At 34.0% G+C, this 16,258-nt stretch overlaps 1 protein-coding gene and 1 long non-coding RNA gene across 3 annotated transcripts in view; both read left to right on the top strand.

Moving 5' to 3' along the window:
* fray (oxidative stress responsive kinase frayed) overlaps positions 1–16,258 on the top strand; it is a 54,683-nt gene that overhangs the window by 32,356 nt on the left and 6,069 nt on the right. Inside the window, exons 6-10 of one of the 2 annotated variants that reach the window (XM_081978628.1) lie at positions 977–1,150; positions 2,439–2,615; positions 9,810–10,024; positions 10,088–10,114; positions 15,169–15,355. In XM_081978628.1, the coding sequence (XP_081834754.1) occupies positions 977–1,150; positions 2,439–2,615; positions 9,810–10,024; positions 10,088–10,114; positions 15,169–15,355 (780 nt within the window). The remainder of the gene's footprint in view (positions 1–976; positions 1,151–2,438; positions 2,616–9,809; positions 10,025–10,087; positions 10,115–15,168; positions 15,356–16,258) is intronic. The other variant, XM_081978630.1, reaches the window with a different exon arrangement.
* On the top strand, positions 6,104–8,557 carry LOC145728324 (uncharacterized). The gene is made up of 2 exons (XR_014178049.1): positions 6,104–8,104; positions 8,161–8,557. It is a non-coding gene; the product is annotated as an uncharacterized LOC145728324 (long non-coding RNA).

The raw sequence follows: 16,258 nt of genomic DNA on the forward strand, positions 1-16,258 counted from the left end.
AGGAGCAATACAATCAAAAAGGGAAACAAAAATGGGGGACAGTATGGCGTCGTAAACTGTCAGAAAATCAGTGACGTTAATTAATCTGCTGTTGCCCACTATTCACAAATCCAATTGTCAATAATAATTCAACTAATTTAAGTGTAAAAATTAATCTTTAACGGACCGAAAAGCATAACAACAAATCCTTGCGGTTTTTAGCTAACTTCACAAACCATCAAATATAAACAAAACTGTTTTACGACTAACTTCGGAAGTTTCATTCAATTGCGCAGTAGGTGAATGTGGGGGACACAGATGGCGACTTCCGTCCCAGGTCTCTTAATGCAAATAGGGGATTTGCTACCTTCTGATACTTGTTCTTTTTCCTCGAAGGAAGGGTGGGTTACCAAATGGTGTATAAGATAAAAAAACCTTTTTCTAATTTTGGGATATAAAGTGACACTTTTCAAAACTGATTAGAGTGACAAAACGTTTTACTTTATGTAACTAGTTATGAAAAGTTCATTTCATCACTCCCTGTTTTTATGCATTTCCGTAGAAACATATGGGCGACATCCATCATAACATGTCGTTGTCACTGTTTATACAAGGTGCTATGAAAGTGAATATTTTTGTTAAATCACTTTAAAAGATGGTTTTTACCGCCTTTTGGTCAAAATTAGAAAAAATTATGTATGCAACACGTTTCGAAACTGTCTTATTGTGTAACTCATTCAAATTGTAGGACCTCGCTGCGCTCGCCCTACAAAAATTCATTCGTTACACAAAATCGATCTTTTCGTAACTGGTTACATAAATAGCTATTGCATTTCGGCAAATTATTATGAAACCGAGCAAGATCACTGTAATTTTTCAATATTTCAACTCGTTGTACTAGATAACTAGATAAACTGTTGGAATTAGAGCAAAACGGTTTTCTATTCTCAAATTTTTTAGTTTTTTTGAAGTTTTAGTTTTGTATTATTCGTTTTAGGATCATGGATACGACTTTAAGGCCGATATTTGGTCGTTTGGTATTACCGCAATCGAGATGGCAACCGGAACAGCGCCATATCATAAATACCCACCTATGAAAGTACTCATGTTAACCCTACAAAATGATCCTCCTAATCTGGACACCGGCGCTGAAGACAAAGATCAGTACAAGGTAAAAATATTATGCAGGGTGGTCCTAAGAAAAACAATTATTTTTCATGAAATTCGTCTTTATTCATCAATATAGTTCCCTTCTAGAGTGATACAATCATTCCAACTTTTCTATACCATGTTTATAGAACGATTTTTCCTTGGCCTCAAAATACGCTTCAGTTTCAGCGATGACTTCCTCATTTGATTGATATTTCTTTCCCTGGAGCATTTTTTTGAGGTCTGAAAACAGCCAGTAGTCGCTGGGGGCCAGGTCTGGACTATACGGTGGGTGGGGAAGCAATTCGAAACCCAATTCGTTGAATTTGACCTTCGTTTTTATGGACTTGTGACACGGTGCATTGTCTTGATGAAAGAGAATCTTTTTCTTCTACATATGGGGCCGTTTTAGTGCGATTTCATCCTTCGGTCCAATAATGCACAATAATAGTCGCTGTTGATTGTTTTTCCCTTTTCCAAATAGTCAATGAACAATATACCGTGTGTATCCCAGAATACAGAGGCCATAACCTTGCCAGCCGATTGTTGCGTTTTTGGTCGCTTTGGACGGCTTTCGCCGGGTCCAGTCCACTCAGATGACTGCCGTTTTGATTCAGGTGTGTAGTGGTGGATCCAGGTTTCGTCCATGGTCACATATCGACGCAAAAAATCCTTTTTATTACGGTTAAACAGCTCCAAACAGCGCTCTGAATCATCAATTCGTTGTTGTTTTTTGGTCAATAGTGAGCACTCGCGGCCCCCATTTCGAAAGCAGCTTTCGCATACCCAAATGTTCATGCAAAATTGTTAACACACTACCTTCTGATATCTTTGAGGCCTCAGATATCTCACTCACTTTCAGTTTACGATCAGACAATATCATTTTGTGGATTTTTTTGATGTTTTCTGGAACAACAGCCGAATTTGGGCGTCCAGACCGTTCAGCGTCATTTGTGTCTGTACGACCGCGTTTAAAATCAGCAAACCACCTACAAATCGTTCTTTTCGATGGAGAAGAGTCCCCGTAACATTTTTCAAGCCATTGTTCTGTTTGGACGGTGTTTTTTCCCATCAGAAAACAGTGTTTAATCAGCACACGAAAATCACTTTTTTCCATGTTTTAAAAAAACTCAAAAGTTGTTCACTTTAAAAAATTCTCACAAACAAAATATTGGAGGGAATGATATTATACTCGCTTGGCTTTTCGTAATAAACTATTCAACGTTTTTGACCTAAAATTAGTCCTTTGGGAATGGACCACCCGGTATTCAGTTATTAAGTGATTTGTAACAGAGATGTTTTTTCTATAGGCCTATGGAAAAACTTTCAGGAAGATGATTACTGATTGTCTGCAAAAAGAACCATCCAAGAGGCCTACCGCTTCTGAGCTGCTCAAACATCCATTTTTCAAGAAGGCCAAAGACAAAAAATATCTGCAACAGACATTAGTAGCCATAGGACCTAGTTTAGAAACGAGAGTGCAAAAGGTGAGTGCTATAATATAATTACATCGCCACGCAACTCTGCATTGACGTCATGGATGATAGTTGTACAAAGTTTGTACAGGGTGGGTCAAATTGAACGTATTTAAATGGAAAGTGCTCTTATTAATAGAGATAGACAAAAACTGATGTCGGAGTCTGAAGCTGAAATTTGATACAAAACTTAATGACGAAAACCGTTGGATAATATCTGTCGCCGTTTGACAGATATAGGGTCCTTCTCAGAATCTGTACTTTCAGGTGCATTATTTTTTATTTCTAAAATACATTTCTACAGCAACTTTTCGCGTAGAATCCAGTAGTGTAAATAGTTTTTTTTTATTAGACACGGTTTTTAAGATAAGAGAGAGAAGAGAAAAAAAATTGAAATACCAAGTGTTATACAGGGTGGTCCAGTTTTAAGTGTCAATAATTCACCATTTGATAGCCAAACAAAAAATAAGTTGACTTGCATTGTGTCATTTTTCTGAAAAACGTTTCCTAAGGAAGATACAGTCCTCCAAATTTCAATTTAAAAAATCGTTTTATAGTTTAAAACTGAACATTCAAGACTTGTGAAAGTCCAAATTTGTACTGAATAGTCTAAAAACATGCTTTTTACTACTAGGAATGGTCTTATAATTCGCTTTCTCAGACTGCCATCCTGGTTGAGTGTCTGAAACTGGCATTCAAGAACTAAAAAAAGTCCGGAAATCAAGACAAAGATTGTATTGTGCATGAAACTCATTTTTTACTACTAAAAATAGTATAAAAGTTGACTTTTAATGCTAGAACTGACTTTACTAGGACTAAAGAGAGTCCAAAAGTATATTTTCAAGACTTTAATTGGTGTACAACTCAATTTTCTGGACTGGACAACAAGTCTAGAAGTAAATTAAATTTTCGAACTATTTTATTTCTAAAAATTAGTTCTCAAGACTATTATTGTAGCATTTGGTACCAAGATTCAAGACTAAAATATTGAAATTTGTCTTAAAATTATGAAAACTTACTTCAAATGCAAAATTTAAGCTTCTGATGTCACTTTTCATTAGTTCAGTCACATTTTGGGGTTCAAGTCAATTTTTTAGGTTTAAATGTATGAATTTGTAGTAACAAATTCTTGAAAAAGTACTTAGTTTTTATGTCTACAAGTCAATTTTCAGTAGTCTCTTGATTTGCATGAAAAGTCAATTTTCAAAACTAAAGTCTTTCAGTTTGTCTGGAAACTATAAAAACTGGCTACAATAAAAGTGAATTTTCCGTTTCCAAGACAATTTTTAAGTTGGGTTGGGTTAGTTTTGGGTCTTTGACCGTAATAACGTGTAATAAAGTGCTTGTTCCAAATTTGATCAATATTGCTCCAACGGTCTGACAGTTATGACAAAAAAAACGATTTTTTAAACAGAAATTTGAAGGACTGTATTTTCCTTAGGAAGCACTTTTCAGGAAAATGACATAATGAATGTCAACTTATTTTTAATTGGCTATGGATTGGTGAATTATTGACATTTAAAACTGGACCACCCTGTATATCATTAGATTGGTAATTTTAATATCTTTTCAAAAATGAAATAATATACAAGGTTGTTCCATTTAAAATAACAATTTTTATGTGCGTAGCTTAAAAACCGTGTCCAATAGAAAAACAATTTTCACTACTTAATTTCTTCTACGCAAAAAGTTGCTGTAGAAATGTATTTTCAGAAAAAGAAAAAATAACGCACCTGGAAGACGCTAACCATTTTTGAAGAATAATAGATTCTGAGAGAGTTCTGAGATACACCCTATATCTGTCAAACGGTGACAGATATTAACCAACGGAATCAGCCATTAAGTTTTCTATAAAAAAATCTCTATTAATAAGAGCACTTCCCATTTAAATACTTCCAATTTGGACCACCGTGTACATGAGGGTTTGTTGGGTTTGTTGTGGGACCTTGAGAACTAGTTATTTACTTAACAAGTGCTGAAAGTTGTACTTTACCGCACGAGGCTGCAGTTTTCCTTCCTAGGTCATGGAAAAGTACTTTTTCCACTTTTCCATCTGCTAATAAACTTTCTTGTAAATATATTAGAAAAATAAAACTTAAACTTTAAAATAAACATACTTTTTCTACAAACATCCAATAATGATGCATTTTTCGCTTCCAAATCTCAACGAAAAGTTACCCTTTACTGAGGAGTTTACTTTATCGCGCGTTGCCAAGGGTAGCGAGCGATAAAAAATTTTTCGCTTGCTGTCCAGAGCAACGGCCACAATGCATGCCATTATTGGAAATGTCAATGTCACCAGTTTGATGTCAGTATTCAATTGTGTATAGTTTTCAATGGATGTCAATCCTCTTTTAGTTTTACAGTATCCTAATTTGTCCTACATTTTTTTCATTAAAAAAAGGTTATTTCGCTCTTCAATACATCATATACTTTCTTTCCAGAACTGAATCACTTTTTTAAATAATGATTTTTTACAATTTTTGAGTATATAATTCTAAACTGATTTTTCCTCAAGCTTCATTTTTTTGCTTGCAAGTCACTGCATTCGTTTTTTTAAATTTCCAGACTGGAACATAGCTGGACAAGTACTGTCTCTAATAATTACATAAGGACGCCTGATAAACCTTCTATAGTAACTTTATTATTTGGTTTTTCCATTTTATGATCACGAAAGACAAGTCTCTCATTTTTTTAAATAGCTGGTTTTGAAGGGCTTAGTTTACAGTCAGAGATTCTGAAAAAATTACAAATCACACTAATCTGACAATGACAAAACCTCCTTATTAATACCAATTCACCAAATATCAATTCGAGAAACAAACTTGCCTTGAAATACGAATACAACTTATTTGATAATTAATCTTTGGGATACACTTTAGTGGCCAAATAGTTATTAGCTACTTTATAAGGCAGACCCAGAAACACCTAATCATAATCTACTATTGCTGACCTTTCTTGCTTCTTATTTCCATTTTATGGTCACGAAATACGTGTCTTCTGCTTATTCAAACAGATTGCCTTTAATTACCAGCCACAAATTTCAAAGGAATGACAAACTCATCTGATAATGACAGGATCTTTTTGAATTTAAATCCATCAAATAACAATTCGACAAATAAATTTGCAATGAAATAGGGATGCAACTTATTCGACAATTAATCTTTGGAATACACTTTAGTGGCCAAATAGTTATTACCTACTTTATTAGCAGATGGAAATACTGGCCCTTAGTGTACTTTTCTATTCTAAGAATTGTGTAAAACAGTAATTTCCATACACCATTACACGCCATTTTCTGGAAAACCGTTCAAGATAACTATTGGCGTTTCAAGATAAGAGATACTCCCTCAGGTGATCAGTAGTGGGACTCCCAAAATCTCGAATGATCGATATCGAGATTAGGTATATTTTACAGTACTTTAGACAGTTCGGCATCGAAATGATTATGGTCAAAACATCAATATTATGACTTCAAATGATGTTATTTGAAGTTTGATAAAAGTTGTAGAGCACATTTTCGGCTATCAACTCGTAATTGTTTCAATACCGTAGATTTGACCATTAACGGCCGTATTCACCATTACCCGGCTTAACAGACTGTTAGCTAACAATGGTATAGCAAATAACCCCTTGTTAAGAAATGTACTTATTCACCAAGCTATTGGCTGGTCCGTATAGTAAACAAACTGATAAGTAAAAAGTTATTCTTGGCAACATGGCTGTAATGACGACCTAACCTCAATTTATTCCTTATTCAAACTTCAAACTTTCAAATTCAAATTAAAATTTGTATTTGGTTGTTGTCGGTTGACTTCTAAAAATTATATAGTATATTATATCTTCTAAACAGCAAACACATTTGCAATTAACGCATCTCGTACACTTGTGTTATGGTTCTCATTGTGTATCTGTTGGACTTCCTCTCCAATGTTTTCTACCATGTCATTATCATCGCCTTCAAAGGACTCAGCATTATCATTCGCCATCAAACACATGTTATGCAAAACAGCAGTTGCTACAATCACTTCACAAACTTTTTGAACATCAATCCTCATTCCCTGAGATAAACAAGGAAATCTACGTTTCCATACACCAAATAACTTTTCAACAGGATTTCTAGTTTTAATTTGGCTTGAATTGTATCTTTCCTCTGGTAGAGTATGAGGTTGTATGAGGGGTGTCAACAAATATGTTCTGCAAGGATACCCTCCATCACCAACTAGAGTATATGGGGAAAATTCATTGTTTTCAAATCTGGCTCTAATGTTGGAATCATTAAAAATAGTGGTGTCATGAACTGACCCAGGCCAACGAGAAACAATATCCATTATTTTCAACTTTGCATCTCCAATCACCTGAGTATTTATACTGAAATATCCCTTTTGATTTCGATAAACCTCACTATTGTCTCCTCCAGGTGACTGATTTTTTATGAGGGTACAGTCAAGTGCTCCTTAAAAAATATTGTAGATTAAATTCTCTTTACAAACTTTTTTCAAAAACACACTTTCCTATAACCCTTGGTAATCCAGCGAGTTCAAAAAAGGGTAATGCCACTTGCTGCTTTTCAATATCAGTTTGTGGCATGTTAATAAATATAGGTCTGAGTGATGCAATATGCTTAGTAACATTACTCACAATACGGGATACACTTGGTTGAGAAACATTAAAATGATCACCTATGTTTATCTGGAAGGATCCAGTTGCATAGAACCTGAGAGCAATTAACACTTGATTGTCTTTTGATATCGGATTATTTAGTTTGGTTCTGGGATCATCCTCAATGCCTTCTAATAAATTTACAAGGTGTCTGAAGGAGTGCTTATTCATTCTAAATCTATTCTTAAATTCTTTATCATTTAATTTCGATAATAAGTTATTTCTTGGTCTTATAATTGGTCTCACTACTCTCACCATCATTTCATCTTCACTTTCTGATGAATCTAACAGATGAAAGTCTACTCTATCCATTCTGTCCATAATGACTTTAATAATCAGCAAACCGCTCTAAAAAGGCGACAAAAATTGGAAAAGGCAATATTATGAATATGAATATGTAAATATTAAACATAACCCTACTTTCTTCCCTTCCTGTTTAACCTTCTGTTACGGATTTAACAAGCCGATTTTACATAGTTAGATTTAACTAAATGTTAGACGTCAATTCACAATGGTGAATACGAAGTTTATGTTTAACACACTGTTAAATGGTTTAACAGTCTGATAGTGGAATGGTGAATACGGCCGTAAGACGAAAAACGGATCTAAAATTCGGAAATTTTAAATCTCGCGCCAAGCGGTCGTTAAGGAAAGTTTATATCCGGTCGTGCTACCAACCTTTCAAAATCATAACAAATCGCTGTCAGTCATTCTGTAATCAAAACATTCAAAACAAGTTTATTTAGTAATAATTTTGAGTTACTACCCACATACTGCGAAGAAAATACAAATAAATCGTGATAAAAACACTTCATCAGGAGCCACAGTCTAAAAATCTGGTAAGTTGCGTTTATAACCTCATTCAATGTCTCTACTAAACTTATTTACTTTGTAGCAAACTTCTTTAAGAAAACACTGGTTTTGCTTGCAAATAACCAAAAATAGTTTATTTGCAAGTAATGTGTAACTCGAGTTCACATTTGATTAGTAAAGGTATGTCCTGTGAAATGGTGTATTGAATCAGAAGCAAGTTGTTTCTCTTTAGAGACTTTCAATCACTATATTTCACCTACCTTTGGTAATTTGGAACTCAACAAACATTAGGTTAGTAAGACAAAGTTGTTTTTAGCATAGCTTGCATGGTGAAAGGTTCACCCACTCACACTCAATCTGTGGAACAATCACTGCTTATGTGGTAAGATCAGTTTTCTTTGCCAGCTATTGTACCTAAGCTTTTCACTTGAAGAAAATGTATACTGTACCTTGAGCTGTGAATAAATAATTAATACAAACATTCAGTGTACAAAGTTTTATTTGGAACAATTGAGTGTGTGGAAAAAAGAACACAATTATAATGTTAATAAACCTAGAATAGAACAGCTCATGTAGATAGCTCAATTGAAAAGTTGGTTTTTCAACAATACCTACCCATATACAAAAACTTTTGTCACCTGACTGATAATTTGACTGTGTAAGTCCATATTCTGTTCCTAGAAGGGGTTTCTCAGAGGTTTTATAGCCAGTTTAAGATTCTTCACATTTCAGTCAGATCAAATTTTGAGATTTAAGTCAGATATCAACACTGAATCATTTTAAGTTTTAGTTGCAACACTGATGAAGACCCTTGCTGATGATAGTCCATGAAGTTAAGCACATTGAAGGTAAATCACACCACTTTTGAAGGAAGTATTTGGCCCCTTTGGTGTTGTCCCTGTACAGTAGGAAACTTATCTTCAAAGATCTGGCTTCATTGCCCACTGTTTTCATCTTCATCACTTTAAATCGTTTGGTAGTGTTATGAAGAGGCTTGAGATAGGTGATTCGGTCGTCCTCATTAAATATTTGCAAGCAAAACCAGTGTTTTCTTAAAGAATTTTGCTACAAAGTAAATAAGTTGAGTAGAGACATTAAATGAGGTTATAAACGCAACTTACCAGATTTTTGGACTGTGGCTACTGATAAAGTGTTTTTATCACGATTTATTTGTATTTTCTTCGCATTATGTGGGTAGTAACTCAAAATTATTACTAAATAAACTTGTTTTAAATGTTTTGATTACAGAATGACTGACAGCGATTTGTTATGATTTTGAAAGGTTGGTAGCATGACCGGATATAAACTTTCCTTAACGACCGCTTGGCGCGAGATTTAAAATTTCCGAATTTTAGATCCGTTTTTCGTCTTAATGGTCAAATCTACGGTATTGAAAAAATTACGAGTTGATAGCCGAAAATGTGCTCTACAACTTTTATCTAAAGCGTTTTTCCATTAAATGAACCGTACAGGCGCAAAAAAATCAAAACCATTTTCCCATGTTAATCTCCTATGTCCAGGGTGCTCTTGGACACCTGGTATTTGCCGCTCACTGTATATCGCTGTGTAATGAGCTTTTGCTGATTATTAAAAAACTTTTTTGGTGCTATGGACATTTGGTTTTCTGAAACAACCATTAAAGACACTGAAATGCTTTTCTATTTAACTTTCTTTCTAACTCTTCCAAGGGACCGTCTACTTTTTCTAATAATCATCGATATTTTTGAGTAGGCTTCAAAAAGGCAACCTGGAGCATCCGGGAGGCTCCACCGCAAAGAGACCGGAGAGTGGGTGTGGTCCAGCGAAGATGAAGAGGGAGGGGACTCGAGTGAAAGCGACACCGATTCGAAACCAATGAATACTCTTGTATCGGCTGGATCGTCAGGGTCAGATCACGAAAGCAGTGAAAGTGAGCCACCTCCAGTTAATTTAGTTTTAAGGATGAGGTAAGGGATTCTGCTGTGGCTCCATTGTCCTGATTTTATCCTTGTTTTTGTGATGTGTTCCAGAGAGCCCCAAAGATCTGTTCCTTTTAGGTTTGTTGGCTTATATTTTACCATTATTTTTTTCAACTTTCTTCAGTTATTGCACTGTATTATTGGAAAACAAATATTTATACTATAAAACTGTTAATATGACTTAGCAGGACACCATTATTACTTTGCACATGGTTAAAATTTAAACTTAAATGACAGTTTTAATCGACTTTTACCAGTTTAAACCTGACTTCAAACTGATTTACTGTTCTCGCGGACTGAGTTTACCCGTGCGTCATCTCCCTGTGATTTAGAAGTAGACATGCATTATTAACTTCATCCTTGTCTATTGTTCACTTTCAGAAAGGGTAAAAATCTAAGTGAATGTCTTCCAAAAAAAAACATTTACTGATTAGCGCTTCTATTTCAGTCATTATCAGTTTGAAAACCATCGAAATTTATTTGATTTGTTTATTATTAATTCTTTTCCGTTTCTTTGTGTTGTTAATCATTTATAAAGTTTTCTATTTACCACACCACCACAGTTCTTTTAAGAGCTATTGTTTCTACGCTTTTAACATTCTGTAAGTACTTTCATAATATTATTATTAATATTTTTATATTTTTTATGTCGGCTGTCACGATCTAACCAAAATTGGCACGTTGTGTTTTGAAAAAAAGTGGGAGTGTCTATTATGGTTTTTATTTAGCAATTTGGTTTTTCCTAAATTCGGAATTACTTACTATTACAGGATTCATTTAGAAAATGCTTGGAAAAACTCTCCACAGACAAGTCAGCAGTTAATTCTTAAACTTTGTGAATATTTTGAATTGGAAAAAACCAAGGGAGGACCTTTAGAAGCTTTATCATCTGTTCAGGAAGAAAATAAGATATTTTAAGACCTTACATATTCTTACTGATGTATTTTTTTTGATACTAGAAGGTTGCAGCTGCTTTGGAAATTTCCCGCAAAACTGTTTATTCGATTCGGAAAAAGCAATCAAGTAATCTTATGATTTCCTCACCTAGAAAACGTAAATCGAGACGTTATCGACGGGTCAAGACCACTGATTTATCTGAAAGCATTAAAATGGATGTTCGAAATACATTATATGATATGTACAGGGTGCTGCGTTTTCGATGGTTTTACGGGGTACAGAGAAAACGGTAATAGATAGAAAAAAGTAGCATACATGTTCTGATCTCTTTTTCTGAGCTGAGATGACTGGCGAAAAGTGGGCGGCGCAATCTTCTTTTGTTTCAAAGATACGGGGGGTTTTCGAAAATTGTTAATTTTTAAACCTCTTCTGTATTTCAGTTGCTCTTAAAGTTATCAAAAAAGGAAGGACGGTTCCCGGTAGAAGTTTTCATATAGAATCGAATGGCGTAGTCAGTTTTTTTCTATTCCGTTTAGTTTCTGACATATGACAGTAAGTTACATTTTTTTAAATGGAACATCCTATATATTTTTACGTCATTTAATTCTGTTGATTTTTACCTTTTCAACGGTGTATTACAACATATAAGTTTGTAGAGGTTAATACTGATATTTTAAAAAAAGACCTTTGCTAAGCTAAAAAAAGGCCAATATCTAAAATACCAAACAAAATCGGAAATAAAATAAACTAACACATCACAAAAATTAAATATTTTTAATAAATCTTATTAAAAATCTAAGTTACAAACAGTTCTACCGTCACTTTAATAAGAAAAGTGGCCATTTCTATTTTCTACTATTTTTAAGGTAGAAGTTGAAAAAACTGTTTACAAACGACATGTAACATGTTAATAAGAACATAGCCAAATTTTGTTTCAACTGTGGGTATATTTATACATATTATTTAGCACTTTTTTGTTAAGAAAACGCTTTTTTTCTGATTACCAAGATTAACGTTTACAAACTTATATGTTTTAATACACCGTTGAAAAAGTAAAAATCATCAGAATTAAATGAAATAAAAATATATAGGGTGTTCCATTTAAAAAAATATAACTTACTGTCATATGTCAGAAATTAAACGTAATAGAAAAAAACTTACTACCCCATTGGATTCTACGTCAAAACTTCTACCAGAAACCGTTTTTCCTTTTTTGATAACTTTAATAGCAAATGAAATACAGAAGGGGTTCCAAAATAACCAATTTTCAAAAGCCCCCCGTATCTTTGAAACAAAAGAAGTTTGCGCCGCCCACTTTTCGCCAGTCATCTCAGCTCAGAAAAAGAGATCAGAACACGTATGCTACTTTTTTTCTATCTATTACCGTTTTCTCTGTACCTCGTAAAACCATCGAAAATGCAGCACCCTGTACAACGATAGTATGTTAATAATAGTAAAATATATCTACTTTTGTAAGAAACATCTATTAACATTTCATTGTTTCCAGAGACTGAGATTTTTGGGTTGCATTATATATTTTTCATAAAAATTTCTTCAAACATATTAATAATAAAGTCATAGAAAAAATAAAATAAGCGTCTAAAATGTTTTCCAGCGGGTTTCAAATAAAATAAGTGGATTGCAACATGAAAATGAGATATGAGATACTACAGCATCACTCAGAATGTCTTATTGAATTTTTAATTTGTTGTATTTATTTTAGAGAAACATGTAACCATCCAGAACTTAAATCAAGAGCTTAAAGTTAAAGAAATACTACATATTGGTGATACATCCCTGCGAATTTTGGTAAATAAATTAGGTTTCAAATTTAGACAGAATTCTATGATCCAAACGGAGACTTCTCATAAATAAATTTTTTTATTTCGGTCAAGATATTTTTGATTTGCTTTGGTATAAGGTTGTTTTAGTGCAAATTTTCAGCCAAAGAATTCTACTTTCCGACTGACAATACACGCAAAATTTTAAATGTGACGACGTAGCCTTTGTGACTCACGGGTAAACTCACTCCGCGAGAACAGTATCTGTTTATTATACAGTTATAGAAATTTCAAAATTGTGCACAGGAACTCGATGATAAAAAGAGAGAAGTTAAAAATCAACGCTCCCAACAAACATGGAAGAAACTTTATAAGTGACATATGTCAGTCTGCAGCTGTGACGTCATCCGACAGTTGCTCACATGGCTGGTTTATTAGAAACTCTGTCACTTATGAAGTCTGTTTACATCTTTGTAGGTAGCATAGATTTTCAACAGTTGTCTCTCTTTATCATTGACATTCTATGTTACATTTTGAAATTATCATATCGAGTTAAATCTAAAAAAATTAAATATTTTAATAGCTATGAGGAATTACGAGCAAAATAGACAGTTAATGTTTTCTGTTCTCACGGAGTGAGTTTACCCGTGCGTCACGAAGGCTACGTCATTTATAGTCATATGAATCAAATTAAGTTTTCGTCAACAAACCTGTTGTGTTCATATTATAGAAAACGGCGTGTCTAAAGGTTCGTCACGTTTAAAATGTTGCGTGTATTGTCAGTCAGAAAGTAGAGATCTTTGGCTGCAAATTTGCACTAAAACAACCTTATACCAAAGCAAATCAAAAATATCTTGACCGAAATAACATTTTTTATTTATGAGAAGTCTCCGTTTGGATCATAGAATTCCGTCTAAATTTGAAACCTAATTTATTTACCAAAATTCGCTGAGATATACCAATATGTAGTATTTCTTTAACTTTAAGCTCTTGATTTAGGTTCTAGATGGTTACATGTTTCTCTAAAATAAATACAACAAATTAAAAATTCAATAAGACATTCTGACTGATGCTGTAGTATCTCATATCTCATTTTCAGGTTGCAATCCACTTATCTTATTTTAAACCCACTGCAAAACATTTGTTTTTTATTTCAAGAAATTTTTATGAAAAATCTATAATGCAACCCAAAAATCTCAGTCTCTGGAAACAATGAAATGTTAATAGATGTTTCTTACAAAAGTAGATATAGGTATTTTACTATTATTAACATCAATAATTAACATACTATCGTTGTACATATCATATAATGTATTTCGAACATCCATTTTAATGCTTTCAGATAAACCAGTGGTCTTGGCCCGTCGATAACGTCTCGATTTACGTTTTCTAGGTGAGGAAATCATAAGATTACTTGCTTGCTTTTTCCGAATCGAATAAACAGTTTTGCGGGAAATTTTCAAAGTATCTGCAACCTTCTAGTATCAAAAAAAAAATACATCAGTAAGAATATGTAAGGTCTTAAAATTTCTTATTTTCTTCCTGAACATGATGATAAAGCTTCTAAAGGTCCTCCATTGGTTTTTTCCAATTCAAAATATTCACAAAGGTTAAGAATTAACTGCTGGGCTTGTCTGTGGAGAATTTTTCCAGGCATTTTCTAAAAAAATACTGTAATAGTAAGTAATTCCGAATTTACGAAAAACCAAATGGCTAAATAAAAACCATAATAGACACTAAAAGCGTAGAAACAATAGCTCTTAAAAAACTGTGGTGGTGTGGTAAATAGAAAACTTGATAAATGATTAACAACACAAAGAAACGGAAAAGGAATTAATAGTAAACAAATCAAATAAATTTCGATGGTTTTCAAACTGACAATGACTGAAATAGAAGCGCTAATCAGTAAATGTTTTTTTTTTGGAAGACATTCACTTCGATATTTACCCTTTCTGAAAGTGAACAATAGACAAGGATGAAGTCAATAATGCATGTCTACTTCTATATCACAGGGGGATGATGCACGGGTAAACTCAGTCCGCGAGAACAGTACATGTATTAGGCACATTCTTGCGTTATCTTTTTTTTTTATCGATTTTCCACATATAAACTTACTTTAGCTTTTCTAGAATCACTTTAGTTGATGGAAGCAATTGAAAATTTTCAAACCATATTACTACACGTAAAGTTAGTTTAGAGCATTAGTTTTAGTTGGTCAAATTAGACTCAAATTATCAGGCAAACAAAATTAAATTATTAAGCAAGAAGAAAAACTTTGGTTCAGACAAATAGCTCCTAGTATTACGCGAGCAACCAGTCGTCTAGCTCAGGGGTTCAAAACCCTACCGACTTTCAAGAGCAAAGTTAATGTCGGAAACCTTCTTCCCTGCTTTAAAGCAGCATTTGACTCTTGAAAACTCTTCGTATATTAACTAGTTTGTTATTTTATTTCAGGAATATTAAGCGCGAATTGAATGATATTCGCTTCGAATTTGCCGTGGGCAAAGATTCGGCCGAAGGAATTGCAAGCGAGCTCGTCGGAGCTGGTCTAGTCGACAGCAAAGATATTACAGCCATAGCTCAGAACCTACAAAAACTCATTGAGCAAAGGCATTCATTAAAAGTAGTCACTTTTCAATTGGTAAGTGGTTTTTTACATTGAGGGCAGGCATTAAAGGATGGTAATTTGACTGAGTAGTTTGAACTTCTCAGCGCAAAGCTTTGTCAGTGCTACAACTTAAGTAAAAATGAACAAGTCAAAACCTTAAAGAAGTCGTTTATTCGGTCTAAAATGACATTTTGTTTCTAATTGATTTACTGCCTTCCACGTTACAAGCACTATACCAATCAAAAACCTCATAAATAGGTCATTCTCATACTTTTTTTTCTTCTCCTTTCGGTGCCGTGCCTGTCTTCAAGCGTGGGCTAACACATCATTCAATAAGTCCCGGGACTAACCCACAGGTGGCACTACAAATCGCATTTTTATATTTTTCCCTTGAAGTACCATCTTTCAAACGACAGCTGTCAAATCCTGAGCTCATTCCCTCCAATATTTTGTTTGTGAGAATTTTTTAAAGTGAACAACTTTTGAGTTTTTTTAAAACATGGAAAAAAGTGATTTTTGTGTGCTGATTAAACACTGTTTTCTGATGGGAAAAAACACCGTCCAAACAGAACAATGGCTTGAAAAATGTTACGGGGACTCTTCTCCATCGAAAACAACGATTTGTAGGTGGTTTGCTGATTTTAAACGCGGTCGTACAGACACAAATGACGCTGAACGGTCTGGACGCCCAAATTCGGCTGTTGTTCCAGAAAACATCAAAATAATCCACAAAATGATATTGTCTGATCGTAAACTGAAAGTGAGTGAGATAGCTGAGGCCTCAAAGATATCAGAAGGTAGTGTGTTAACAATTTTCCATGAACATTTGGGTATGCGAAAGCTGCTTTTGAAATGGGTGCCGCGAGTGCTCACTATTGACCAAAAAACAATAACGAATTGATGATTCAGAGCGCTGTTTGGAGCTGTTTAACCGTA

The sequence above is a fragment of the Ips typographus genome, linkage group LG4, assembly GCF_016097725.1.
Source record: "Ips typographus isolate SLU linkage group LG4, UJ_Ityp_2.0, whole genome shotgun sequence".
In the NCBI taxonomy this organism is placed as follows: domain Eukaryota; kingdom Metazoa; phylum Arthropoda; class Insecta; order Coleoptera; family Curculionidae; genus Ips; species Ips typographus.